General features: G+C 42.9%; 1 protein-coding gene across 1 annotated transcript; it reads right to left on the bottom strand.

The window, feature by feature from the left end:
* Positions 1-1,028: 1,028 nt before the first annotated feature.
* Positions 1,029-24,334, bottom strand: LOC108703265 (TBC1 domain family member 10B). Its single transcript, XM_018239373.2, has 9 exons — positions 22,208-24,334; positions 18,268-18,367; positions 17,636-17,743; positions 17,004-17,110; positions 15,930-16,044; positions 14,688-14,753; positions 13,916-14,105; positions 8,558-8,712; positions 1,029-2,070 (listed from the first exon to the last, which is right to left on the bottom strand). The coding sequence occupies exons 1-9, from the start codon at positions 24,052-24,054 to the stop codon at positions 1,432-1,434; spliced, it is 3,327 nt and encodes a 1,108-aa protein (XP_018094862.1). The 5' UTR covers positions 24,055-24,334; the 3' UTR covers positions 1,029-1,431.
* Positions 24,335-27,557: the final 3,223 nt, after the last annotated feature.

Below are 27,557 nucleotides of genomic sequence, written 5' to 3'. Positions count from 1 at the left end.
TATGTGCCCTTCTTAGACCTTCAACTACGGGGGGAACTTTCCTTTTTTCACTGTGCCCCTAACTGCATAGCTATATTCATCCCTCCCACTCTAGGACCGTGCGCGAGTTAAATCTATACAGAGCTCTCGCCCCTTAAAGGGGACCTGTCACCCTAAGAAATAATTCCAAATTCTGATCTGTTGTGTTTGTCAAGCAAAATAAACATTACTTACACTGTATATTATACATTATTTAAATTTTGCCTGCAGTCAGCCTTGGAATTCACCACCACAGCAAGCAGGCAGCAGCCATTTTGTGGACACTTATTAAAGGGGTTGTTCACTTTTGACATAACTGTTAGTATGATGTAGAGAGGGACATTCCGAGACAATTTGCAATTGGTTTTCATTTTTTATTATTTAAGGTTTTTGAGTTATTTAGCTTTTTATTCAGTAGCTCTTCAATTTGCATTTTATGCATTCTGGTAGCTAGGGACCAAATTCCCCTAGCAACTATGAACGGATGTGAATGAGAGACTTGAATATGAATAGGAGAGGCCTGAATAGAAAGAGGTGGAATAGAAAAAGTAGCAATAACAATACAGTTGTAGCCTTACAGAGCATTTGTTTTTTAGATGGAGTCAGCGACTCCCATTTGAAAGCTGCAAAGAGTCAGAAGAAAAAGGCAAATAAATATAAAACTATATATAATAGATAATGAAGAGCAATTGAAAAGTTGCTTAGAATTGGCCATTCTATAACATACTAAAAGTTAATTAAAGGTGAACCACCCCTTTAAGGCATTGTAACACTTCAAAATCTTGTTTATGCACCAGAATGGGGGACCTGATGCCCATCCCTTTGCATTGGCTACACAATTATACAGTGAGAAGAGGAACGGGAATGTGGGGAGAGTGAAAGTAATTGCTTGCCCCGCCTCTAAGGCCTAGAGGAGGGGCAGGCAATATATGATTGACAGCTGAAATCTTTAAATGCGTTTATAACAAGTATGGATGTTTGAATGGAAAAAAGAATTTGGGTTTCAGGTCTAATTTGGAAAGGACTTTTACTATACAGCTTTTTATGTCTGGGTGACAGGTCCGCTTTAAAAACATAACATTAAAACAAATGTATTTTGGACAACTCCTATGTCCTATATGCACACTGTATCCATAAACAGATAAATTGAGGGAGGAGGGGGCAAGTCTTAGCTCAGCTCCTCCCATGCGTGGTGAAAGCGCACACACCTTTACCCCCTCTTGTTGGTACAGCCCTAAGGGAAGCCTCTCCTCTGGATACCATGGGAGCTGGGAGTAGTGCTGTATAAGTCCAGGATGCACAAAGTCTCTCAGTAAGACTCTATGGTGAGGACTTGGTTTGCAATCCAGCGCCAGGCTCTGCTGCTTACACAGGGGTGAAGCCCCCAAGTCAAAGGGTTGGGGGAGGAGTCCTTCAAAAGTATGTGTCATGAACGGCTCCTGCCCCTGCTGCACTGTCCTCTGCACCTTTCCCAGTCTTTTTGGGGGCATCTGCTGCCGGGGTGGATGGGTCTTTGCGCCGAAAAGAAAACTTCCTCTCTCTTTTCTGCTTCCCCTCGACCTTTTCCTTCTGAGCTCGGTGCTCTTTCTCCCTCTGCTTCTCCTCTTTTTCTCGCAGCTTCTCCCTCTCTTTTTCCTTCTGCTTCTCCTCCTTCTCTCGTTTCCGCTCGCGCTCCTTCTCCTCCTTCTCTCTTTTCTTCTCTTGTTCTTGTTGCTTCTCCTTCACTTTCTTCCCACTTTCTTTAGGAGGGACCAGCGGGGTTTTGTTGGAGGTCGGGGAAGGCAGGGCGGGACGAAGCCCCTCAGATATCACCACAGATTCAGGTAGAAGAGCAGTAGTTGGGGGTGGTGAGGGGCGACGGAGGCTGGAGAGGCTGAGACGGCTGCCGCTGAGGGATGGGTTGAGCCTCACTTTCTCTTCATGGATCTGACGAGCTCCGTGTAACCTGCGTGATGGGCGGTACTGTAGCTCGCCTCGATTCTCCCGCCACTTCCGCAGCTGAGTTTTGCTTTCTCTTTCAATCAGCACGTCCGTTATAGGAAGGGAGCTGACCTACAGGGACAGAGGATGGAAGTTAAAGGAGAAGGAAAGGCTAAAAGTAAGTAAGCTTTATCAGAAAGGTCTATATAAATACACCAGTAATCCCTCAAAGTAATGCTGCTCTGAGTCCTCTGTCAAAAGAAACAGCACATTTCTTTCCTTCTATTGTGTACTCATGGGCTTCTGTATCAGACTTACTGTTTTCATCTTAAACCTCCAGGGCTAGGGCTTGAGCATGCTCAGTTTGCTCCTCTCTCCCACTCCCTCTCTGCTTTAATCTGAGCCCAGAGCTATGAGTGAGCAGGGAGAGACTCAGACAGAAATTGATGTCACATCAAGCTAATATGGCAGCTGCTATCCTAAACAAACAGAGAGCTTCTAGAGCTGTTTACTCAGGTATGGTAAAGCATTCTGCAGAATAAATATAGTGTTATCGCTTGCACTATTGTGGCTAATCTATAGGCAATAAACTGCTTTGGTAGCTTTCCTTCTCCTTTAAGTGTAATAACATCTAACACACACACACACACATATATATATATATACATACATTTTGGCAAATACCAGAGGGGCTGCTGTAAGATGCCATAGACAGTCACTATTTATTGGGCCTGTGGGGGGCTGCTTGGGCCTCTGTGTACCTGAAATGCCAGGGCCCGTTTTGAAGCCCAGTCGGGGTCTGGTATTTACTGTATGAGCCACAGACTCAAAGCAGACACGCAAATAGCACCATGCACACAACTAACATCCACATAATGGGAAGTGGCCCTGTACACTCATTGAGGAAGTGCAGTGATAAGGAGAAATTAAACTGCCAGATAAAGGGAAGCTAGGTAAACGTAGCACAAGAGAAATGGAGCAGCATGCACCCAAACCGTGACACCTAAGCACCCAGAAGAAAGATGCCAGCCTCAGCCCAGAAAATAAAAACAGCTCCCTTCTCTAAAACATAAATTAAAGGATAAGTAAACCTTTATAACAAGTAAATGTAAAATTGATGAGGGGGCTATACAGCACCACCTGCTGGTCAGTTTCCCACCAGTCTGACCACCAAGTAGTCAAGGAAGTTGTCAGGAGAAAGAAAGAGGCTGCTCTGATGTTCTTCTGCTTAGGAATAAAATTAGAAAACTTTCTCAAATCTTTCCTAAGCAGAAGAACATCAGAGCAGCCTCTTTCTTTCTCCTGACAACTTCCTTGACTACTTGGTGGTCAGACTGGTGGGAAACTGACCAGCAGGTGGCGCTGTTGTAACAAAATTCATTCATATTAACAATGCATGTATCCATTAATATCTTGGAACAAAAAAAAAAAATAATTAATGTAAATGACAAAAGAGCTTAGAATAGCCCCCTCATCAAATTTACAGTCACTTACTTCAAAGGTTTACTTATCCTTTTATATCTGACTGCAATAGAATTGAAAAATTAATTTTTCATAAATAAAATTAATTAAAATTAAGGGGCAATTTGCTGTTCCCCCATGCAAGCAGTCCCGTTTACAACTGGGGGACCCAGGGACAAACAATTCCATTTTTTTCTACTTTTATTGCCACAATTGTAAAAGCGCTGACTCAAGGCCTTACTTACCATAATAACAAGGGATTTAATTAGTCGTTAGTTTGCACACACAACAGAAGTCTGTCCTTGACAAAGAAACTGTCTTCACTGAGGCAGATCAAGGCAATGGCTCCCAAGTACTACATTTGCTGTTTGACAAACACTTTCATGGTTATTTTTAGGGCTCCCTGCTTCCTTATATGCAGCAGAGACTTTTATATAAATTGGGCCCATGAACCCATAGTGTGCCCCAGCACATGGGAGAAGATGGACAGCACTTCTGTAAAGTGTTGTGACCACATCATGCCCCATTATACAGGTATTCAATGCCGGCATCCTGCGTATAACACATAGGGGAACATACAAAGTATAATTTGGGCACCAACAGATGACTCTTGTCACTTGGTATAGGAACTGTAGGAACAGTCCCCTAAGTTTGCTCATAGTCTGTACAGAGAGATCCCATAAAACTATGGCAGCATAGGTATTCCCCTGTACTAAGCACAATTCAGCAGGAACAGTCCCCTAAGTTTGCTCATAGTCTGTACAGAGAGATCCCATAAAACTATGGCAGCATAGGTATTCCCCTGTACTAAGCACAATTCAGCAGGAACAGCCCCCTAAGTTTGCTCATAGTCTGTACAGAGAGATCCCATAAAACTATGGCAGCATAGGTATTCCCCTGTACTAAGCACAATTCAGCAGGAACAGCCCCTAAGTTTGCTCATAACCTGTACAAAGAGATCCCATAAAACTATGGCAGCATAGGTATTCCCCTGTACTAAGCACAATTCAGCAGGAACAGCCCCCTAAGTTTGCTCATAGTCTGTACAGAGAGATCCCATAAAACTATGGCAGCATAGGTATTCCCCTGTACTAAGCACAATTCAGCAGGAACAGTCCCCTAAGTTTGCTCATAGTCTGTACAGAGAGATCCCATAAAACTATGGCAGCATAGGTATTCCCTGTACTAAACACAATTCAGCAGGAACAGTCCCCTAAGTTTGCTCATAGTCTGTACAGAGAGATCCCATAAAACTATGGCAGCATAGGTATTCCCTGTACTAAACACAATTCAGCAAGAACAGTCCCCTAAGTTTGCTCATAGTCTGTACAGAGAGATCCCATAAAACTATGGCAGCATAGGTATTCCTCTGTACTAAGCACAATTCAGCAGGAACAGTCCCTAAGTTTGCTCATAGTCTGTACAGAGAGATCCCATAAAACTATGGCAGCATAGGTATTCCCCTGTACTAAGCACAATTCAGCAGGAACAGTCCCCTAAGTTTGCTCATAGTCTGTACAGAGAGATCCCATAAAACTATGGCAGCATAGGTATTCCCCTGTACTAAGCACAATTCAGCAGGAACAGCCCCTAAGTTTGCTCATAACCTGTACAAAGAGATCCCATAAAACTATGGCAGCATAGGTATTCCCCTGTACTAAGCACAATTCAGCAGGAACAGCCCCCTAAGTTTGCTCATAGTCTGTACAGAGAGATCCCATAAAACTATGGCAGCATAGGTATTCCCCTGTACTAAGCACAATTCAGCAGGAACAGTCCCCTAAGTTTGCTCATAGTCTGTACAGAGAGATCCCATAAAACTATGGCAGCATAGGTATTCCCTGTACTAAACACAATTCAGCAGGAACAGTCCCCTAAGTTTGCTCATAGTCTGTACAGAGAGATCCCATAAAACTATGGCAGCATAGGTATTCCCTGTACTAAACACAATTCAGCAAGAACAGTCCCCTAAGTTTGCTCATAGTCTGTACAGAGAGATCCCATAAAACTATGGCAGCATAGGTATTCCTCTGTACTAAGCACAATTCAGCAGGAACAGTCCCTAAGTTTGCTCATAGTCTGTACAGAGAGATCCCATAAAACTATGGCAGCATAGGTATTCCCCTGTACTAAGCACAATTCAGCAGGAACAGTCCCCTAAGTTTGCTCATAGTCTGTACAGAGAGATCCCATAAAACTATGGCAGCATAGGTATTCCCCTGTACTAAGCACAATTCAGCAGGAACAGCCCCTAAGTTTGCTCATAACCTGTACAAAGAGATCCCATAAAACTATGGCAGCATAGGTATTCCCCTGTACTAAGCACAATTCAGCAGGAACAGCCCCCTAAGTTTGCTCATAGTCTGTACAGAGAGATCCCATAAAACTATGGCAGCATAGGTATTCCCTGTACTAAACACAATTCAGCAGGAACAGTCCCCTAAGTTTGCTCATAGTCTGTACAGAGAGATCCCATAAAACTATGGCAGCATAGGTATTCCCTGTACTAAACACAATTCAGCAAGAACAGTCCCCTAAGTTTGCTCATAGTCTGTACAGAGAGATCCCATAAAACTATGGCAGCATAGGTATTCCCTGTACTAAGCACAATTCAGCAGGAACAGTCCCTAAGTTTGCTCATAACCTGTACAAAGAGATCCCATAAAACTATGGCAGCATAGGTATTCCCCTGTACTAAGCACAATTCAGCAGGAACAGCCCCCTAAGTTTGCTCATAGTCTGTACAGAGAGATCCCATAAAACTATGGCAGCATAGGTATTCCCTGTACTAAACACAATTCAGCAGGAACAGTCCCCTAAGTTTGCTCATAGTCTGTACAGAGAGATCCCATAAAACTATGGCAGCATAGGTATTCCCTGTACTAAACACAATTCAGCAAGAACAGTCCCCTAAGTTTGCTCATAGTCTGTACAGAGAGATCCCATAAAACTATGGCAGCATAGGTATTCCCTGTACTAAGCACAATTCAGCAGGAACAGTCCCTAAGTTTGCTCATAGTCTGTACAGAGAGATATCACATTACTATGTCAGGAAAGATAAACAGAAACAAGAATATTATAAAGTTCAGTCCTTCCTGCATTCTGCAAGGTTGAGAGCACTTTGTCTTTTCCTTAAGATATTTAATCATCTGTGACATTTGCTTTGTTCATTTAAATCAACTGCCATATCACAATGTTTGGATTTGCTCAAGCCTTTATTTTGTTTATATACAGCCACAGATCTTAAAACAGAGCAGGTTTCCTCCCACTGCTTCTCTTATTTAAGTGGTTTGACACTCCCCATTATGCTTTTAATGCGGTTCACCATTGGAGCTGGTTCCTCTAGCTCCATTAAGTCTTGGAATTTAGGCAACAGCGGTGACTAATATGCAATAAAAGCCTAAAGAACTATTGTGGGATGCGAAAGGGATTTTGTCATCATTTTTATGATGTTGTTTTATTCCTAAATGACACTGTTTACACTGCAAATAATTCATTCTACAATATAAAATTTCATTCCTGAACCAGCAAGTGTATTATTTTAGTTGTAATATTGGTGTGTAGGTGCATCTCATTTTGCCTGGTCATGTGATTTCAGAAAGAGCCAGCACTTTAGGATGGAACTGCTTTCTGGCAGGCTGTTGTTTCTCCTACTCAATGTAACTGAATGTGTCTCAGTGGGACCTGGATTTTACTATTGAGTGTTGTTCTTAGATCTACCAGGCAGCTGTTATCTTGTGTTAGGGAGCTGTTATCTGGTTACCTTCCCATTGATCTGTTGTTAGGCTGCTGGGAAGGAAAGGGAGGGGGTGATATCACTCCAACTTGCAGTACAGCAGTAAAGAGTGACTGAAGTTTATCAGAGCACAAGTCACATGACTGGGGACACCCGGGAAACTGACAATATGTCTAGCCCCATGTCAGATTTCAAAATTAAACATAAAAAAACAACTGTGCTCTTTTGAGAAATGGATTTCAGTGCAGAATTCTGCTGGAGCAGCACTATTAACTGATGTGTTTTGAAAAAAACCTGTTTCCCTTGCGACAGTAACCCTTTAAAGGGGAACGAACGCGAAAATGAAAATTGAATATAAGCTTCTTCATACTGAAGTAAGAAACTTTCTAAATACAATCAATTAAATATTCTGCATTGTTTCTGAAATAATCAAGTTCATCTTCACTATTCCTCTCTCAGCATCTGTTTCTCTTCATTTTGTCTTCATTCAGCAGTTGGGTGTCAGATGAATGATCCAATATATCTAATAGGGGGGCTCTTTTCCTAGCAGATGTGTTAGAGCTCACTCAAATGACTGATTCCAGTACAAACAAAATCTAACAAAATAACTGCCTTTTGCACAAATCCTGCATGTAGAGAGACATGGATGTCTGGTGAGTTTAATAGAGTGAGCTCTAATACATCTTCAAGGCAAAAGGAGCCCCCCTATAAGATATATTGGATCATTCATCGGACACCCAACTCCTGAATGAAGAGAAACAGATGCTGAGAGAGGGATAGTGAAGATAAACTTGACAGTACAGAATTATTAATTGATTGTATTTAGAAAGTTTCTTATTTCAGTATGATGAAGCTTATTTTAATTTTCGCGATAGTTCCCCTTTAAGGAGTCTATTGGCTAACTGAATGGAAAGTTGTGCTTTATTGATGGACAAGCAGGATGCAGAAGACAAAGGCAGAAGCAGATGTCGAACCCGCACCTCTCCCAAAATCAAATAAAGCCGATTACAACTGCAGGGGCCTCATTAAACCATCACACAAACAGAGACAGTTGAATGGGCGCAGCTAAGTGGTTATACATAAAATCACCCATCTGGTTTAACGTCACAACCTTTTCTCTACAGCTGAAGTGTTGCCACAACAGTCCCAGCAAACGGATAAATAAATTTGGCAATGGGATCAGTGAAGGGAGGTAGAAGAGACTACAAGGCCATTAGTATAGTATGTAAGGAAATCCAGCACCTATAGGTTCTATACTGTACATGCTGAATCATTTCCATTTATAAGTAAGGAAAAAGTCGAGAGCACAAAGAGTTAACAACAAGTGTTGACAACTAAAGGCAATTGATCACATCCCTTATGAAATTAAAAACATGTAATAATAGTCCATCAGTAGCAGCAACAGTCTGCAACAGCACTTACCTCAGGAAGCAGGAAATCCTCCAGCATGTACTGCGGCGGCAGGCTCCGAAGCTTTTCCATGGTCTCGTACATCCCCTGACAACTCCGCAACTTGTCCACGGAGCCCAGAGTGTGCTTCAGTAAAACTAGGCCCACGCGGAACACAATTTTAATCCCTGAGACACAACAAAGAGGCAAGTTATAGAGGAAGCTATGAGAAGTGTATTTCTTCTGCTGGTCCCAAGCTTAGTACATAGAATATGTGTATCATATATTATATTATATATATATAACCCGGGTTATGTACGAGATAGGGTCTGTAGGTTTGTTCACCTTTAAGTTAGCTTTTACTATGTTATTGAATAGCTAATTTGAAGTAACTTTTCAATTGGTCTTCATTACTAAATTAATAGAGTTTTTGTAGTTTTTGAATTATTAGCATTTTTCTTCTGACTCTTTTCAGCTTTCAAAAGGAGATTTTGCGTACTCACCGTTAAATCTCTCTTCAGTCGCTTGGGGGACACAGGGACAGTAGGGTATAGCTGGTACCACTAGGAGGCAGGACACAACAAAAAAAGCAAACTGGCTCCTCCTCCACTGGCTATACCCCCAGCAGGCGGAGTCCAGCTCAGTTTGTAACAAAGTCAACAGGAATAATAATAACTAAGTCCATGAACAGTATAATATTTAACTGTAGAAAAAGAAACCGTATCATGACTGACGGAAACAACGAGAGCCTCAATCCAGGGAGGGAAGTCCTGTGTCCCCTAAGCGAAAGAATAGAAAGAGATTTAATGGTGAGTACACAAAATCTCCTTTTCTCCAAGTCTGCTTGAGGGACAGAGGGGACATACCAAAGCTGTCCCAGGCGTTTCTGGAAAGTACCGATAGTGCTGAGGCCTGAGAATTAAGAGAACTTAGGGACAGACCCATGGAAAGATTTTCTTGTAGAAATTCGAGGAAGTTGGAGACTGAGAACACTGAATCTTGCTTTGTGACGGTCGCATCACTGACAGTTAATGGACCAGACTCTATGATAAGCCTCGGTAGAAAGGCAGTTTTCGGGCGGCGCACATGGTGTGTGCTACAGCCCTAGACAATCCCTTCTGAGTTAGGATATGGGTCTCAAGAGCCACCCCGGTAGGTTTAGGTTTGCTGGATTTTGGATGTAGGATAGGGCCTTGGGAGGAAGGTCCTGAAGTAACGGCAAGGTCAAGGGCCTTGCTACTGACAAGTTGAGGAGGTCCGTGAACTAAGAGTGCCGAGGCTATCAGTATGAGTGGCAGAAGTGGAAAAAAGGTGGGAAGGCGTACGCTAGCCGAAGATGCCAGACAGCTGTGAGAGTGTCGGCGGTTAGAGCTAGAGGATCCCTGTAGCGAGCTAGCAAATTTGTCACTTTGCGATTGCTTTGCGTTGCCAGGAGATCCACCTCTGGGACGCCCCACCTTTGTGTTATCTCCTGGAAAACTCATCCTTGAGTGATCACTCACCTGGGCCTATAGACTGCCTGCTTAGGAAGTCTGCTTCCTAGTCTAGCAAGTTCGGTATGTAGATGGCGGACAGAAGGGTTCGCTGGGTTTCTGCCCATCGGAAGATAAGCCTGACTTCGTTTAGGGCCCCTCTGCTTCTTGTGCCGCCTTGGTGGTTGATGTAAGATACTGCTGTGGAGTTGTCCGTCTGGATCTTCACAGCCTGATCAGTCAGCTCTCGCTGCCAATAAAGACCTAACCGGATGGTTCGGATTCAGAGAATGTTGATCGGTAACTTTCTTTTTGGCTGGGTTCCAAATTCCCTGTGCTGTGCATCCTTTGAGGACTGCTCCCCAGCTGAACAGACTGGCGTCCGTTGTGAGGAAAAGCCAAGTTCCCTGAGCGGTTAGCCTGGGGTGAGATGGGTGGTCTGTAGCCACCAGAGTATATAGACGTCCTCGTCCTGAGGGTTCGACGGTTTTCCCGAGTAGGTATTTCCGTTTCCAGGACGCCAGGATGTTCCATTAAAGCTCCCTAAAGTGGAATTGGGTGAAATACACCGCTTCTATGGTGGAGACCATGACTCCCAGCATCCTCATTGTAGTGGTTTCTGCAGAAGTGATTTTACGAATGATCGAAGGTGAAGGACTTTCTCTTGTGGGAGAGAAATCCTCCCAGTCTGTGAGAAAAAAATCATACATTTGGCTGGGCGTCAGTGAAGCTTTGTTTAGGTTCAGGACCCAGCCCAGTTCCTGGAGTATGTCCATGGTCACCTTGAGTGAATGTTGAGCCTCCAAGAAGATGGAGCAGCAAAGGTTTGTCATGGGGGGATGTTCTCATGTTGGGATCTACGAAAAAAAAAACGTACTCCATGAAAAGAGGAGCGTGCTATCGCTTGCGGTAGGAGGGTACCTTTACCTCCTGTAGGTTGGCTGATGATTTTATCTAGCACAGGGCCGAAGAGAAGTATACCCTTGAAGGGTATGGGGGTCAGAGATCTTTTGGAAGAGAAGTCTGCTGTCCATAAGGACCTGTTGGCTGCCACTGTGAGTGCCAAGGATTAGCTGATACGATACCCACTCTTTCAGAAGAGATTCTAGACTACTGCTCCCCCTCTTTAGCAGAGGGTAATTCGCCTTCGGAGCGATCGTGTTCATCCCCGGAATCTAGTGGAGGTGAAAAGGCAATTCTGGATGAAGAATCACTGTCTTCGTCAGACAGGGAGGGTGCTCTGCATTTTGAGGCCCTTCCCTTGGGATTATCGAGGCAGGACAGGTTTTAGCCTGATGTAAACCAGACTTCAAAAACGAAACTCATGGTCATACCTCTCCAAGGAATCTTTAGTAAGGGCAAAGATTTATTCAATTTGAAGAGAGTACAGCTAGTCTAAAGACTGTGCCAGCCTTGGTATCCCTGCGGCTAATTGTGAAGCCCACTCAGGAGTGGGCTGCCCCCCGGGTGGTAAATTGTCCCATGACTCTGGAGCGGGCCTTGAGGTTGATAATTCGCCTTGGGCAGCTCGGTTCACCCGGAGGTGAGGAAGGTTCTGGAGGTTCAGATCCCTGGTCAGGTGGCTTACACCTATTACATAAAGGTTCTTTGTGCCCTAAGGGAGTCGTTTGCGGCATTTGGCACAGGCAAGGACGCTGAAGGTCACTTTGTCCCTAAAAAGGGGCAGCCAAATGGAAGGTGGATAATGGATTTCCGGCACTTGACCCTCCACCACTCTGGAGAGTTGGTTGAACCCCAACCAACCAGAGCAGCTTTGGCACTGTGTTAAGCAGAGGTGGGAATGAACCCACAAACCTTTGGACGCAAAGCACACGCTCTAATGACTCAGCTATTCAGGAAGCCTCCTCTCTTGCATGATGACAGTGTGCCCTTTAATTTAGGGCTGATAAAAAACCCTTGCCTGCAAGGTTGAGCCTAACTGGGCACTAACCTGAAGGTGATGGAACAGGAGAGAGGGAACCGGCTACTCTGCAAGTGCCTATTGTGCCAATAGTAAAAGCCAGGAAAGGGGAGGGGGGCATGTCTGTTGCTGGAGCTGGAGGATGGTATCTCAGCGTAGCATATTTCTGCACTGGACGCTGGTGCCAAAACGGCAGCAGAGTGAGGGACTTGCGTGCGTGTGTGGGAATGAAACCAGCAAGAGACGGGGAGGGAGGATAAGCACCAAGAAGAAAATGGAAGGAGGAATAGTGCCAATACCATAGTTGCACACCGTGGAACAACCACCTCCTTCCACTGAGCCAGGAGTGGAGTCACATAGGCAGCGCATGGCTGCAAATGGCCCAGAGTGTCACCTGTACTCTCTGTCAGAGTACCGTGTGTACTGGGCTGAACACTGAACTGCAGTATTAGAGCAGGAGAGGTGTTGCCTTTTGCTGAACGTGCCTGTTGTAAGGCAGTAGCATGTAGAAAAAACCCCACTATGTCAGAGTTGGTGGAGTCTGCAGTGTTTAAGCCCCATTGAGGAGGCTGTGTTCCAGTGTGGGTGCATGTCACAAAATGGCTGCCGGGTCATGGGCGCGCGCCTGTGTTTGCACGAGATCCCAACCAAAATAGCGCCAATTTCCAATGTCCACACCGGCGGTGAACTGAGGTAGCCCTGTGAGCTCAGGCCAGCACCGTCCACCCCCCCTTGTCATTGCCGGACGTGGAGGCCCTAAACCTCGGCCCGACAGTAATAAAAATCTTTGCCCCTGCTCAGAAGTGCCACACCAGTGCATAAGTGGTCGGCTTTCCAATGGAGGAGAAAGGGAGGCTCCAGTGTGAGTATTTGCCGATGGGGAACGGGGGGGGGGGGGCTGGGGGTGCTGCTGCTCGTTGAACAGCTACTTATCAGTGACCAAACCGCTCTCATCTGCCCTCTGGATAGCACACTCTCCTCCTGTAAGGGAGAGGTCTCAGTCAGGCTAGTTGGTCTGTGAATTAAGCACTTACAAGACCCCAGAGACAGGTCCCACGCTGGAGGATGCCTAAAAGGTTTATCTACTCAGTGTAGAAGTCCTGGACCATCCCCTGGTGTCAGTTTAACTGAACAATAAGAATTCTTAAATAAAATAAAACGCATCCTAACCTCCTGAGGACACAACTAAAACTGAGCTGGGCTCCGCATGCTGGGGGTATAGCCAGTGGAGGAGGAGCCAGTTTGCTTTTTTGTTGTGTCCTGCCTCCTAGTGGTACTAGCTATACCCTACTGTCCCTGTGCTGTGTCCCCCAAGCAGACTTGGAGAAATGGGTGTCGCTGACCCCTACTATAAAGCAAACACTCTGTAAGGTTACAAATTTATTGTTATTGCTACTTTTTATCACTCATACCTCAATTTAGTCCCTCGGCTATTCATATTTCAGTCTCTCATTCAAATCAATGCATGGTTGCTAGGATCATTTGGAACCAAGCAACCAGATGGCTGAAACTGCAAACTGGAGAGCTGCTGAATAAAAAGCTAAAAACCTTAAAATCCACAAATAATAAAAAAACTATTTTAAATTATCTCAGAATATTACTCTCTACATCATAATAAAAGTTTCCTCAAAGGTTAACAATCCTTTTAAGTTGAATTTATATGTAAGTTGAAACATACACATTTACTTATTAAATGCAATTCAGACAGATGACGGTCTTAACATAGTATTTATTTTTACCTTTCTGTGCTCTGCAGTAGTAGGTTTATTAAAGCTAAATGCTAATAAAGGTCAAGCAAACCATAGTGTGTTACTGTTACAGCCCCCTCTGTAAGTAGGAGTTGTATGTAAGTCGGGTGGATGTAACTCAAGGACTGGCTGTATTCCCAAAACACCACATCACTTACAATGGGCTTCTCATTAACATACTATCTGAATTAAAATCAGTGAAAGCTGTCTTCTTGCTATGTATAGTTATACAGTCCCCACACATACAAACCTTCACAGAAAAACATATCCCAGACACGCAGCACTGATGCCCATGGCAGGGTGCGGGAGAAGATGCACATAAACCACTCGGTCATGTAAAGGATGGGGTCAATCTTGAACTTCCTCAGGTGCCGGTAAGCCATGGGACACACCTTCCGCAGGAGGGCGAAGAAAATCTCCCCGTCTAATTGGATCGCTTCCTAGAAGGCAGTGAACAAGAGACTGAGTAAAGAATGAAGAAGGCGGCTTTGATTGATCTAAAAAGTGCGGAAAATGAATAATATACTATTCACTGCTCGTAGTCTTGCAGTTCCAGCTCAGGGAACTAGCAGAGAAGAATATTAATACAGAGCAGAGTATGGAAGAATACTACATAATAATTAGGGATGCACCGAATCCACTATTTTGGATTCGGCCGAACCCCTGAATCCTTTGCGAAAGATTTGGCTGTATACAGAGGAGGAAAATTTTTTTACTTCCTTGTTTTGGGACAAAAAAAGTCATGCAATTTCCCTCCCCGCCCCTAATTTGTATTTGCAAATTAAGATTTGGATTCGGTTCAGCCAGGTAGAAAGATTTCAACAAATCTGAATCCTGCTGGATAAGGCTGAATCCTGCCCCAATCCTGAACCAAATCCTGGATTTGGTGCATCCCTAATAATAATAATAATACAAAATAGGGTGTGAGAGCAGTACAGGGTGTCACATGAGAAGACAGTGTGGTAGAATGAAATATAAAAAATGTTGTATACTGTGGGATACAGGGTAGAAAGTTTACTCACCAACCCAGCACTGTAATATCCTGGTAAGTATTTATCACAGATCTGAACCAAGCACCAGAAGGCTTGCTGAAATGACAAAAAAAAAAAAATACCATACCATAGGAAGCAAGCACTCTCGAAAAATGGTTCATGTGCCTGGGTGCAGAATCCATAACTTTATCCACATCAATTTCAAAAGAGATACACACGCTCAGGTCTTTTTCAAGTTAAGAAAAATGTTTTAGTGTAGAGCTAAGGACTAACGTTTCGGCCTACACCAAGACTTTGAGAAAGGCTCTACAATAAAACATTTTTATTAACTTGAAAAAGACCTGTGAGTGCGGATCTCTTTTGAAATCGATGTCTGTGTGTGTATACTTCCCATTCTCCCCTCTTGCTATTATATATATATATATATATATATATATATATATATATATATATATATATATATATATATATATATATATATATATATATATATATATATATATATATATATATATTAATTATAGCAAGAGGGGAGAATGGGAAGGTGAAAAGAGAGACACAACAGAAAAAGAGAAGGGGTTAATTGGTCATAAGGTTAGAGTAAACGGTGCAGAGGAGAAACCATGACTCACTAGACAAAGAGAAGGGGTTAATGGGTAATAAGGTGAGAGTAAGAATGAGTAGTAGAGTATCACTCACTAGACAAAGAAAAGGAGTCATGGGTAATACTCTTAAAACAAGAATAAATAGAGGGAATAAGAAACTATGAAACTATATAAAAAAAAGTAAAGAAAAGGGTTCATGGGTAACCAGGAGATTATCAAGAACAGGAAAGGGACAAACTGAAACCCTACAGACAAATAGGAGGAGTTCATGAGTAACCAGTAAAATGAAGCAGGGGAAGATGGAACTAAGCACTGAATTTCATCTCTGTGGCAAACAAGGAAGATAAAGTCATTTCGCTGGAAGGGCTGGAGATGTTTATCCCTAGTAATAATAAGGATAGATGAAGGTTGTTGTATAGGGGGATGGTAGAAAAGTGAGACAGAGAATCTCAGTTTTATTGGTAGGGATAAAGGAGGAACTAGGAAGTTCTGTGGGCAGTTACCATGGCCAAGAATAACAGAACAGTTTGTATAATTAGTTTCAATGGGAAGGCAAAATACACAAATACATGAACTAAGATGGCAGAGGAATGGGGACGTGGGTAGAAGTGGTGGCGCAAGTGTTGTGGTTAGGAATGAGTGCGGAAGAGATAAAGGAGACAATAACCTCAGCTGGCATGTGCATGAGAAGAACAGCTGCCACCGGAGCCTGCGCCTGGCAATATCCTTCCTCCGGCCGGTACACAGTGTAGGCTTTTAGTATACGGTACAGATCCTGCTGTCTGTGGGTGCAAGAACAGGAATTCGGGAGATAATTGATAAAGGTGAAAAAACATTACATTGTTGGGGAGGGAAGTTCTGTTAAAACACAACCCCTCTTACCTATCACCAAATTTCTTTCATCCCCAACTAAATAAAAAGAATCAAGGGAACCTACCTGTTATTCACTATTCTCTTTTCTTCACCACACCCTGTCTCACCATCTCTTAAAGGAGAACTAAAGAAGTAGCTAGAAATGTTGTACATTATGTTTTGTGCTTTTGTACCAGCCCAAGGCAACCACAGCCCTTTAGCAGTAAAGATCTGTGTCTCCAAAGATGCCCCAGTAGCTCCCCATCTTCTTTTCTGCTGATTCACTGCACATGCTCTGTGCTGCTGTCACTTACTGAGCTTAGGGACCCACTCACAATATACAGTACACATAGAATAGAAATGTCACAATATAAGGCTGATTAGTAATTAATACACATAATTACTACATGGCAGCACAGAAACCAGTGGAATTAGCATCAGAATTTAATAATCAGCAAACCTGTAGCATCAGCTTATATTACAGCCAGGGAAGCTCATTTTCTGCTGGATAATTAGTGACGAGCCCTAAGCTTAGCTTCTCAACAGCCAATCAGAGCCCACTGAGCATGTGAGTGTCACAGACACTTTCCAAGATGGTGACCCCCTGTGACAAGTTTGAAGTCCTGGATCATTGCTGCTATTGACAAGCTCAAACTTTAGCCTTGTGCAATTAGTTTAGTGTATAAAAGATGGCATGTTTAGCCATTCATTTTTAGGGTTTAGTTCTCCTTTAAACCTAATCTACCACCCCACACCCCCCACCCCCGCCAACCAAGGAACATTCTTGTCTTTGCCTTCCTTCAACCCAACGCATGCCACTGCCAACAGACAGTATTGTTATTGCCTGGCCAGTTTCCCGGAAACTTCATCTCCTTCTTTTCAGACTCACCCGTGCCCACCGCGAGCAGCAAACATCTCATGAAAAGGAAACTGTCGGTGAAGATCCTTCTCAATCACGTCCAGCCACTTGGGGTCTCCCGGCTGCCGCTCCATCTCCTGTAGCCACAAGAAATGTATTATTATTAAATGTATTATTAATTAATTGTATTATTATTAAACAGCTTGCTCTTCCATACCATACCAATTTTTTTGCTCATATCCCACATCTCCCAAGACCTTCACTAAGGGGTAGATTTATCAAGGGTCGAGTTTTTATAGCCAAAACTGTCAAATTCCACTAGGGAGTTATTCAAATTAGTTTTGCGTTTTTACAAAAATTCGATTTTCGACATTTATCATACTCTGGCCCTTCAAGAAGTCAAATTCGACTATTCTCCACCTAAAACCTGCCGAATTGCTGTTGAAGTCAATGGGAGAGGTCCAGGGATCAATTTGGAGCTGTTTGCAGCCTTCCTGACATTCGAGTTTTTAAAATTCTAATCGAATATGATTCACACTTTTAAAAATTTGATTTTATTAATAAATTTCAATTGGCCGAATTTCGAGTTTAGGGGAGTATATAAAAACTCACATGAATTCAAAATGTATCCTTTGATAAATGTGCATCTAAGAGTTGCTCACCTCAAATTTCCCTGGATTGTTCCTATAAAGTTCTTCACTGTTAGACAGAAGCTGCCATGCTTTTGCACGCAAAGAGGATGGAATTCCCTTCCTGCAACGGAGCTTCACCTGGTGAAATAACAAAGCTTCTGAGTCAATATGCTCTCCTTTACACCGTCTTTACCTGTCTGACCCCCTTCCATCTTCTCATCTTTGTTGAAGGGGAAATACCCTCCCCCCCTGTTTAAACATGTACCAGCCCAGAGGTTCAGCAGCCCTAGAATAAAAATGGTCCATGTTTTCAAAGTTGTGCACAGCAGCTCCCGTCAGCTCTTGTCAGGCCATCTTCAGAATGTCAGTGGCTTTGCACATGCTCAGTGTGCTTTTGGCTGCAGAAGAGCTGTAGTAAATCACTGGACTAGTGAGATGACATCTGCTATAGATGCTACAGAGCCTGTTATCAATTAATTCTCAAACAGACTACACTGGTAAACTGTGAGCCCTAAGCTCAGGTAAGGGACAGCAGGTAAATGCATGTGCAGCGAATCAGAGGAAAAGAAGATGGGGAGCTACTGGGGCATCTTTGGAGGCACATATCTTTACTGATAAAGAGCCTGCTGTTGCCACAAACAACCTCCTTATTTTATTCTAACCTTCTGGAACCGACGGCTCAGCCATTTATCCCAGTGACTAAACATGTCCAGCCACTTCAGCTCCCTCTGTCGGGAGATTTCCACAGATAGAGCGTTTTCTCTGCAAAACAACAAGGGTAATAATCAGTTCATGTATAGAGTGTTTTCCTTGCAAAGCAACAAGAGTAATAATTAGTTCATGGATAAGGGTAATAATCAGTTCATGGATAGTATGTTTTGCTTGCAAAACAACAAGGGTAATAAATCAATTCATGGATAGAGTGTTTTCCTTGCAAAGCAACATGGGGAATAATCAGTTCATAAGAGTGTTTTCCTTGCAAAACAACAAGGGTAATAAATCAGTTCATGGATAGAGTGTTTTCCACCAATGTTTTTTTTTAACTTATATGTTATTTTATATATTCTTTTTTTTTTATTTGTAGGGGGGCCCTGTCTACCAATTTTTTTTAAAAAAAACTTTTATTGGCGACCCTGGCGCCACAGTTTTTTTTTTTAACTTATAAGGAGGCCCTGACCATCAATGGCTTTTTATAACTTGCGAGTGGGAGGGGTAACGGTTGTGTGGAGTGGACGGGATTTGGGGTAGGGCTTGGGGGCAGGGATGGCCCCTAAAAATTGTTGTACAGGGCCCCGTGATTTCTAATGGCGGCCCTGTCACCCATAGCAACAAATATACATTAGCGATGTATTAGAATTAGGGATGTGCAAATTTGAGCCGTTTCGTTAAAAATTTGCTGCCGGCCCATCCCTAATTAGAATAATGGAAAAGAAATGATTGGTTGCCATGGGTTACTGCACTAATACATATTTGGCCCACTGATTCCTTAAGAAAAAATAGGACTTTAGTTACAGTATGTGTTCAAGTGCAGGCCAAGAAACGATCATTCTGCTCACAAAACCAAAACCTGCTCTGAAATACACTTGTCCGACACAGTAGTTCCAAGTGCAGAGACACAACTGAGCTGCTACCTGTGGATCAGCACATTCTCAGCCAATCATATGCAGGCTAAGAGTTGGCCTTAACAAGTGCCCCCTGACCTGATTCAGAAGGAATAAACACACAGCAGGCGACAGACAAACATCCTTATTGCATTACACTGGGGGGAATTCCTACTGATTTGCCTCAACCCAACAAGTGAATCACTCGTTAAAACCCACTCTCATTAATAGGGAATTTAATATTTTCTCTACCCATGTAAAGGGGAACTAGCCTGAAAATGAAATTTTAATATACGCGTCATCATACTGAAATACGAAAATGTCTGAATACAATCAATTAAATATTCTTCATCGTTTTTGAAATAATCAAGTGTATCGTCCCTATCCCTCTCGCAGCATCTGTTTCTCTTCATTCTCTCTTCATGCAGCAGTTGGGTGTCAAATATTCATTGACAGTTAGATTCAATATATCTTATAGGGGGGCTCCTTTCCTAGCAGATGAATTAGAGCTCACTCAAATAACTGATTCCAATACAAATAAAATCTAACAAAATAACTGCCTTTTGCACAAATCCTGCATGTAGAGAAACATGATGTCTGGTGATTTTAATAGAGTGAGCTCCAATACATCTTCTAGGCAAAAGGAGCCCCCCCCCTATAAGATATATTGGATCTAACTGTCAATAAATATCTGACACCCAAATGCTGCATGAAGAGAGAATATAAATAAACAGAGAGTGAAGATAAATTTAATTTTCTTGACCCCTTTAAGAAAAGCATTCCCTGCTCTTATCTGAGCCCAGAGCTATGAGTGAGCAGGGAAAGACTTAGCCAGGAAGTGATGTCACACCAAGCTAATATGGCAGCTGCTATCCTAAACAAACAGAGAAAGCTTCTAGAGATGTTTACTCACGTATGCTAAAGCATTCTACAGAATAAATATAGTCTCATAGCTTGTACTATTGACCTATATTGGAATTCCATTAATGGGGTTGTTCACCTTTGAGTTAAAGGGTTCACCTTTAAGGTAACTTTTATTATGTTATAGAATGGACAATTCTAAGAAACTTTTCTATTGGTTTTCATTATTTATTTTTTATAGTTATTTGCCTTTTTCTTGTGACTCTTTGCAACTTTCAAATGGGCGTCGCTGACCCCTTCTAAAAAACAAGTACTCTGTAAGGCTACAAATTTATTATTAGTGTTACTTTTTATTGCTGATTCTCCTATTCATATTACAGTCTCTTATTCAAATTAGTTCATGGTTGCCAGGGTCATTCGGACCCTAGTTACCAGATTGCTTAAGATGCAAATTGAAGAGCTGCTGAATAAAAAGCTAAATAACTCAAAAACCTTTAATAATAAAAAATGAAAACCAATTGCAAATTGTCTCAGAATATCACTCTCTACATCATACTGACAGTTATCTCAAATGTGAACAACCCCTTTCACTTTTAGAATGATGTAGAGTGATATTCTGAGGCAATTTGCAACTGGTTTTCATTTAATAATTTTGGTTTTTGAGTTATTAAGATTTTTATTTAGCAGCTCTCCAGTTTGCAATTTCAGCAATCTGGCTGCTACGGTCCAGATTACCCTAGCAACCATGCATTGATTTAAGAGACTGGAATATGAATAGGAGAGAGTCTGAATAGAAAGATGAGTAATAAAAAAAATCAGCAATAACAATACGTTTGTAGCCTTACAGAGCATTGGTATATTAGATGGGGTCAGTGACCCCCATTTGAAAGCTGGAAAGAGTGAGAAGAAGGCAAATAATAAAAATAAAACTATAAAACATAAATAATGAAGACAAAGCGAAAAGTTGCTTAGAATTAGCCATTGTAGAACAAATAAAAATGAAATTGAAGGTGAACCACCCCTTTAACGGATGCTCTTTATTACTATAACTGCAGTTTGCACGAACTCTGTTTTACAGCAAACCATGTTTTGCATAGGGAGCAGAATGCAATTCGGATTCTGATGATTCTGATTGGTTGCCATGAGGTTACATTGGGGCACATTAACCTGGAGGCCCATTTATCAAAGTCAGAATTTATCTCATTATTTTCTGAAAACTACTCCGACCAAATACACGTATTTATCAATACATTTTCACGAAAATTTCCTGTGCGGGAAAAAAATCTGCAGCCTTAGCATTTCTGAGATGCCGGATTTTTAGATTCTGACTTTTTTCATCCTCGGGGTATAATACATCCTGAAAAATTTGTGGGTTTTTTTTCCCACTACATTTTGTGGGTTTTTGGCATTCAGAGTTTAATAAATAACCACCTTAGTGTCTGTACTTGAGCCATAGTGAGCACTAGATCTCTTAACCAGCAATCAGATCACACAAAACTTCCCACGAGAGAGCCACATCCACAAGCTGCAGTTGGATTAAAGGGGCTGTTCACCTTTGAGTTAACTTTTAGTATGATGTAGAGAGGGATATTTGAGAGACAATTTGCAATTGGTTTTCATTTTGTATTATTTGTGGTTTTTGAGTTATTTAGCTTTTTATTCAGCAGCTCTTCAATTTGAATTATAAACAATCTGACAGCTAGGGTCCAAATTCCCCTAGCAACCATGTGAATAAGAGACTGGAATAAATAGGAGAGGAACTTACTAGAAAGACAAGAAATTAAAATTAGCAATAACAAATTTGTAGCCTTACAGAGCATTTGCTTTTTAGATGGGGTCAGCGACGCCCATTTGAATGCTGGAAAGTATCAGAAGAAAAAGGCAAATCATAAAACTATAAAATAGAAATAATGAAAACCAATGGAAAAGTTGTTTAGAATTGGCCTATTACGTACTAAAATTTTACTTAAAGGTGAACCACCCCTTTATTGGTCAGGGAGGCCATTATTTTGGTCCCATACAGGGGCTGATAAGCCGTCAAATTAGTCAGAAAAGGCCAAGTTTGGCAGCCGTCAGCCCATGTATAACAATCATTATTCCTACGTAATACTTTGATTACATAGGATCATAGGAAACTGACCCATTGCCGCTGAACTGATTTCCTCCCAGGAATCCATATTTGTCGGTCTTGCGGTACGGCATGCCGTTGATCTCGGAATCAGAGCCCAAAGAGCTGGCATCGTCCATGAGGGTGAGCGACTCCAATGTACCAGACATCAGGCTAACAGAGTCCAAGTAACTGAGGGTGTCTGGAGCCGGAGCCTTCATCCTGTAGCTGGACAAAGAGGCCGTTTCACTTCGGAGGGAAGAATCCTGATCATATCCCGGAAGCTGGGAGCCAGGGTACAAATTTGATCTAATTGGGATGGGGAGAGGGGGTTTAGAAGAGATGTTCCTTTGAGGGCTTGAGAGGTCATTAACACGGATAGGGGAAAGTGCAGCCCCTTCAGGGGCAGCAAGTGGGGCTGTTCCAGGTGAAGAATGAGAAGGTCCTAAAGATGTGGAAGGTTGGTCTGCTGGATCGTTTTTTTGCAACGAGGGGTTTTGTACAAAAGTCACGGCACCATCCTGAACCACCGTTCCATCCTTCGGATTGGTGCTCTCCTGAGGTTTGGTGACATTGCCTTTCATGACGTTATCCTGCGCTTGTGTGACATTAGACTGCATAATGGTGTTCTGTGGAAGAATTACATTGGTTGGTTGTTGTGCCTTTTCACTGGATGCCATGCTGTCCTGCTGAGGTAAGTCTGCTCGGGGATGTTCACCGCACTTCTGCATCGTCTCTTGTATCTGAGCTGCCCCGTGTATTTCTGCTGCCCCGTCAGCCTGCCAAACGGTCACCTTATTCTCAATGGCAATTTTGTGCTGTACAGTTACATGATTTTCAGTATTTACTGCCTGTTTCTGTTCCCGGGCAGAATCCTGTGGACCGGCACTGTCCAACTGCGATGCTGCTTGGTTTGCACTGACCGGCTGTGCCACTGTCGCTTGGCTTGTGCCGTCGTCTGGCAGCGACACACAACTCTGACTATGTGAACTGCCTTGTTGTGGTGTCACGGTATTGTCTTTCTGCTGTGCTTGTCCTCGAACAATCAATTGTGGTGGGGAAGCAACAAGGCTCCCGTGATCCGGTTCCAACACCTCCCCTTGTTGTACAGTCACTCGGCCCTCCCTATCTGGTTGCACTTTAACTTGGCTTGCGCTATCCTGCTGTACTACTGTGCTGTCTTTTTGTGCCATCGACCGATGTCCCCTATCCTGGGGGCAAATGATCTTTCCATCGATGTCGATGACTTTATGCTGCGCTGGAGTGTGCCGGCTCACATTCTCCTGCAGCAGAATCCCTTGGGTGGTGCTGTTCTGAGGCAGAACAGGTTGGTTCTCTGGTTCCAGTTGTGCCGGCACATTTGTGGTTGAGGGTCCCTGTCCGCTAGTGATGTCCCTTACTTGTGTTATGATGATTTGTTCATCTCGGTGCAGAATCCCTTGTCCCTCATGAAGGTGCTGCTGAAGGACATCACAACTCCTGGCATCGTGTTGGGGTGTTGTTGTTGTTGTTTTTGTTGTTGTGTCACTGCCCTCCAATTGTGCTGACAGGTCCTGCTTGTCTGCTGATGTTGTGACACTGCTCTGCATCACTATGACAACTCTCTGGGTGTCACTCCCATCCTTGCTGTGGCCTTTATCACTGCCGGCTTTCTCAGGGGTGCCAGGAACTTCCCCCCTGACCACTGAATCACCGCTACCATTGACATCACTCCCTCGCTCCCACAATGCCCTCTGCTCACCGCTGACGTCACCTGCCTCGCTCCCCTTTGCGTCTCTCCTCACAGGGCTAAGCGTCCTGCGGTCCATAGAGCTCTTGCGGGGAGGGGGTATGGGCCGCGGTCCCGGCGGGGAGGAGCCGCGTCCAGGGGGTAATTCCATGTTGGGGCCCCCAGTTTCCTGCGTATCGCTCCTCTCCGAAACGGTGCAGGCCGGTGGCTTAAACGCGCACCGGCCCGGACTGACAGGGAACCAAGGCTGACCAATCAGAAAACAGACAAGAGAAATAGTCAGCCAATCCAATTACAGCAAGGTGCGAACTGTGGGAGCACAATAGACGAATCACAAGACCGAACAGAACCGCCAAGGCGAAAAACAATAACAGACGCGCTGTGATTGGCCAAATGCGCAGCTTACCCTACCAATCAGTGAGAAAATACGTGCGGTCGGCAGAAGGGCGGGACCCGGAACAAGGAAAAGGAAATAGCGGCCTGATAACAAAGGGTGGAGCCCTGACCAATCACAATTGAGATTTTTTTTTATTCACTCAATAACTTTATTCAGGGAAACAAAATATAGCAGCTCTGTTTTTCCTTTTCCACAGCTGATGGAACAGGTGCCAAATTTCATGGGTTGCAGAGCCATTTGGGGTTTTATGTCTGAATTCCACTCACTGCACCAATGGGCGGCTTATTTTGTCTGTGCTTGACATAGTTTAGCACAGCTATTGAAGTGTCCCTTGGGCAACTCCTGTGAGACATTAGGGCTGTACTGAATTAAACTTCAAACCCAGTCACTCAAACAGACATGGTGACATGGTTGCTTCTGGTGTCACCCTGATTTGGTTGCCATCTTTTCCAGAAAAAAATACCAGCCTTCCTATATATTTATCTTTTTTCCCTGTTAATAACATTGGGATCAGCCATCATTTATACTGGTCTGAGGCAACCCTATTTGGAGCCCATTCCTCACCTGGTAACCAGAAGCAACAGCTTGACAGTAACTGATGACAACCAATCACATGTTTGCTTTCATCCTTCTATGAGCGTCTGGCTGAAATAAGCTAATCACTGATTGGTTGCTATGGGATACCAGTTACCAGAAATCTATCTATTGTTTATAGATGAGCCCCAGTGTGTGGCCCTCAGCATTTTTCAGACAGACTACACCATTTCATAAGAGAGGAGGCTTGCAAGGAGCAGGACTTTTATATATCCAGGACAGAAGGATAGGGTCTTAAAACTGGGATTACCATGCAAAAAAGAAGGACAGTTGCATACCTCCCAACTGTCCCTTTTTCGGAGGGACAGTCCCTCTTTTGACAGCTCAACCCGCAGTCCCTCATTTGTACTGGAAATTCCCTCTTTTCTCTGCACTGAACAGCCAGAAAAAGAAACAAAGTTTCTCACTTAAGAGCCCAGAACAGCTAACAGCTGCAAATAAGATACTTTGTAACAATTTTGAGACACAAAAACACAGTTTAGATAAGGAGAAATATTTTCAAACTTTCATAACCTGCCAAATTTTGTAAAACAAACATGGTAATTAGGGGGTGTGGCCACAGAAAGTGGTGTGGTCAAAAAAATTGCTGCGCTACATGCGGAAAAAAATTTTTTGTCCCTCTTTTTACTTCCAAAATGTTGGGAGGTATGCAGTTGCAGATGCAGAGTATTGTAATTTTGCAGAGTTTACAGTACATGTGCCCAGCTTCAATTGTCCTATGGGATACCTGTAGGGTTGCCACCTGGCCGGTGTTTTACCGTCCTGACTGGTAAAAATGATGCTTGACCCCAATGTTATGAATCGGGAAAAAAGCTAAATATACAGGAAGGCCAGTATTTTTTTCCAAAAACAGTTGCAACCCTAGATACTTGTGAGAAGGCTAAGCATGGCGCTCTGCAGGTGTTTCTTTAATGGAAGTCATTCTTATTATTAATGTGTATTTTTTATAGTGCCAACATATTTCGCAGAGCATAAATAACTCATACCCAAGGCAGGGCTAAAAAAGGCTAATTAGTAAATTTGGGCTCCAGTTGCAAATTCCGCAGACCTACAGTTTAAGGAGGTAGGGTTGCCACCTTTCCCCACTGTTAACTCCAGGTGGGGTGATGATGTCACGGGTGTGGGGCCGACGTCACAGAGGCGGGTGATTATGTCACAGGGCGGGGACTATGAAGTGGGGATTGACCAAACCCTGCATCAATCACAGGGAGTCCTGCCTGGTTTTACTAATACAGAAAACTGGGCAGGCAGTTTTGACCTGGGCAGCCCTTCCAAAAACAGGGCTGCTTGGGCCAAAACAATACAGGTGGCCACTCTACAAGGAAGTAATCTATACTCAGTATATATGGCAGGCAATCACATGAGCAGGCGTTAAAGGGGACCTGTTACCCAAAAAAAAATGTTCCAAATCCTATTTTATCACTTTAGTCAAGCAAATTAAACTTTGATCACACCATTTTAATTACTTGAATTCTGTTTCTTTCAGTCTGGGAATTCATAACTATAACAAGCAGGCAGGAGCCATTTTGTGGACACTGTTATTAAGACAAGCCTTGCATCATCTCAGAATCTTGTTTGTGCACCAGAATGGGGGACCTGATGTCCACCCCCATGTCCTGGCTACACAATTAAATGGTTAAGAGAACTGGGGAATGTGGGGAGAGCAGTGACATCTAGGAAGTGCTGAATGGAAAGTGAAAGTAATTGCTTGCTCCGCCTCTATACCTAAGACATAAAGGAGGGGCAGACAATATTTGATTGACAGCTGAGATTTTTAAATTAGTTTACAGCAGCTATGAACACTTTAATAAAAAAAAGAATTTGGATTTCATGTTTAATTTGAAAAGGGTTTTTATTATATAGATTTTTATGTCTGGGTGACAAGAGCCCTTTAATAAAAGTAAGGATTCTTTATTACAAAAGAACATGGGTACAAAAAGCCTTACGCATTTTGTGCTTTAGTGCACATACTTATTGGCTAGTGCGGTCTGCTCAAAATAAAGACATGCCAAAAACTCTCAGCTTTAGATCTCGGGAGTATAGCACTATTCCTCAGACATAGGGGCTATTAACAAAGGTGGAGTTAAGCAAAATTGAAGTAGAAAAGATTAATGGTGTAAAAGTGCTTTAAAAAAACATCTGGGGGCCACCTCTGTAAATGTAGGGTACAATTTGGGATTGACACATATATATTTCAAAACAACTTATGACAATTTCAATTTGAAGTCTGTATATATATATATATATATATATATATATATATATATATATATATATATATATATATATATACACAGTTCCAAAGGCTGTGATGCACTAATCCAAAAGATTTACAATATAAAGCGATAAGTAGGGTGCTGATCCGAATGGCGGTGAGTAATTCCGCTCTTCATACAATATCTATCCAACCAGGTCGCACTCCGTAGTTAAAACATAGCATTTATTAGCTTGTTTAAAATGTATCAAAATGTAGCGTCATTTGTAACACAACACTTATCTGTTTGAAGTCCAGTAATAACGCTAAATTCATCCACACTGACGCAACGTTTCGGGAAACATCTATTCCCTTTCTCAAGCGTTTGTATCATGTAGTAGCGTGTAGGACTCCATTGCACAAACAGATTACTTCCTTGTCAGGCGGAGCAGACGTAGCCAGTCACTGT

This window comes from Xenopus laevis, chromosome 9_10S, assembly GCF_017654675.1.
Source record: "Xenopus laevis strain J_2021 chromosome 9_10S, Xenopus_laevis_v10.1, whole genome shotgun sequence".
Classification (NCBI taxonomy): Eukaryota; Metazoa; Chordata; class Amphibia; order Anura; family Pipidae; genus Xenopus; species Xenopus laevis.
The sequence above is the reverse complement of the archived record's forward strand: the minus strand, read 5'-3'. Positions and strand labels throughout refer to the sequence as shown.

What these genes read in the sequence shown, in the direction of transcription:
- LOC108703265 (XM_018239373.2), bottom strand. Translation starts at nt 24,054, where the DNA reads ATGGAATTACCCCCTGGACGCGGCTCCTCCCCGCCGGGACCGCGGCCC. An exon ending in GATATTACAGTGCTGGGTTG is followed by an intron (nt 14,106 to 14,687) that starts GTGAGTAAACTT and finishes ACTGCCTTCTAG; the next exon opens with GAAGCGATCCAATTAGACGG. An exon ending in GGATATGTTTTTCTGTGAAG is followed by an intron (nt 8,713 to 13,915) that starts GTTTGTATGTGT and finishes GTTGTGTCTCAG; the next exon opens with GGATTAAAATTGTGTTCCGC.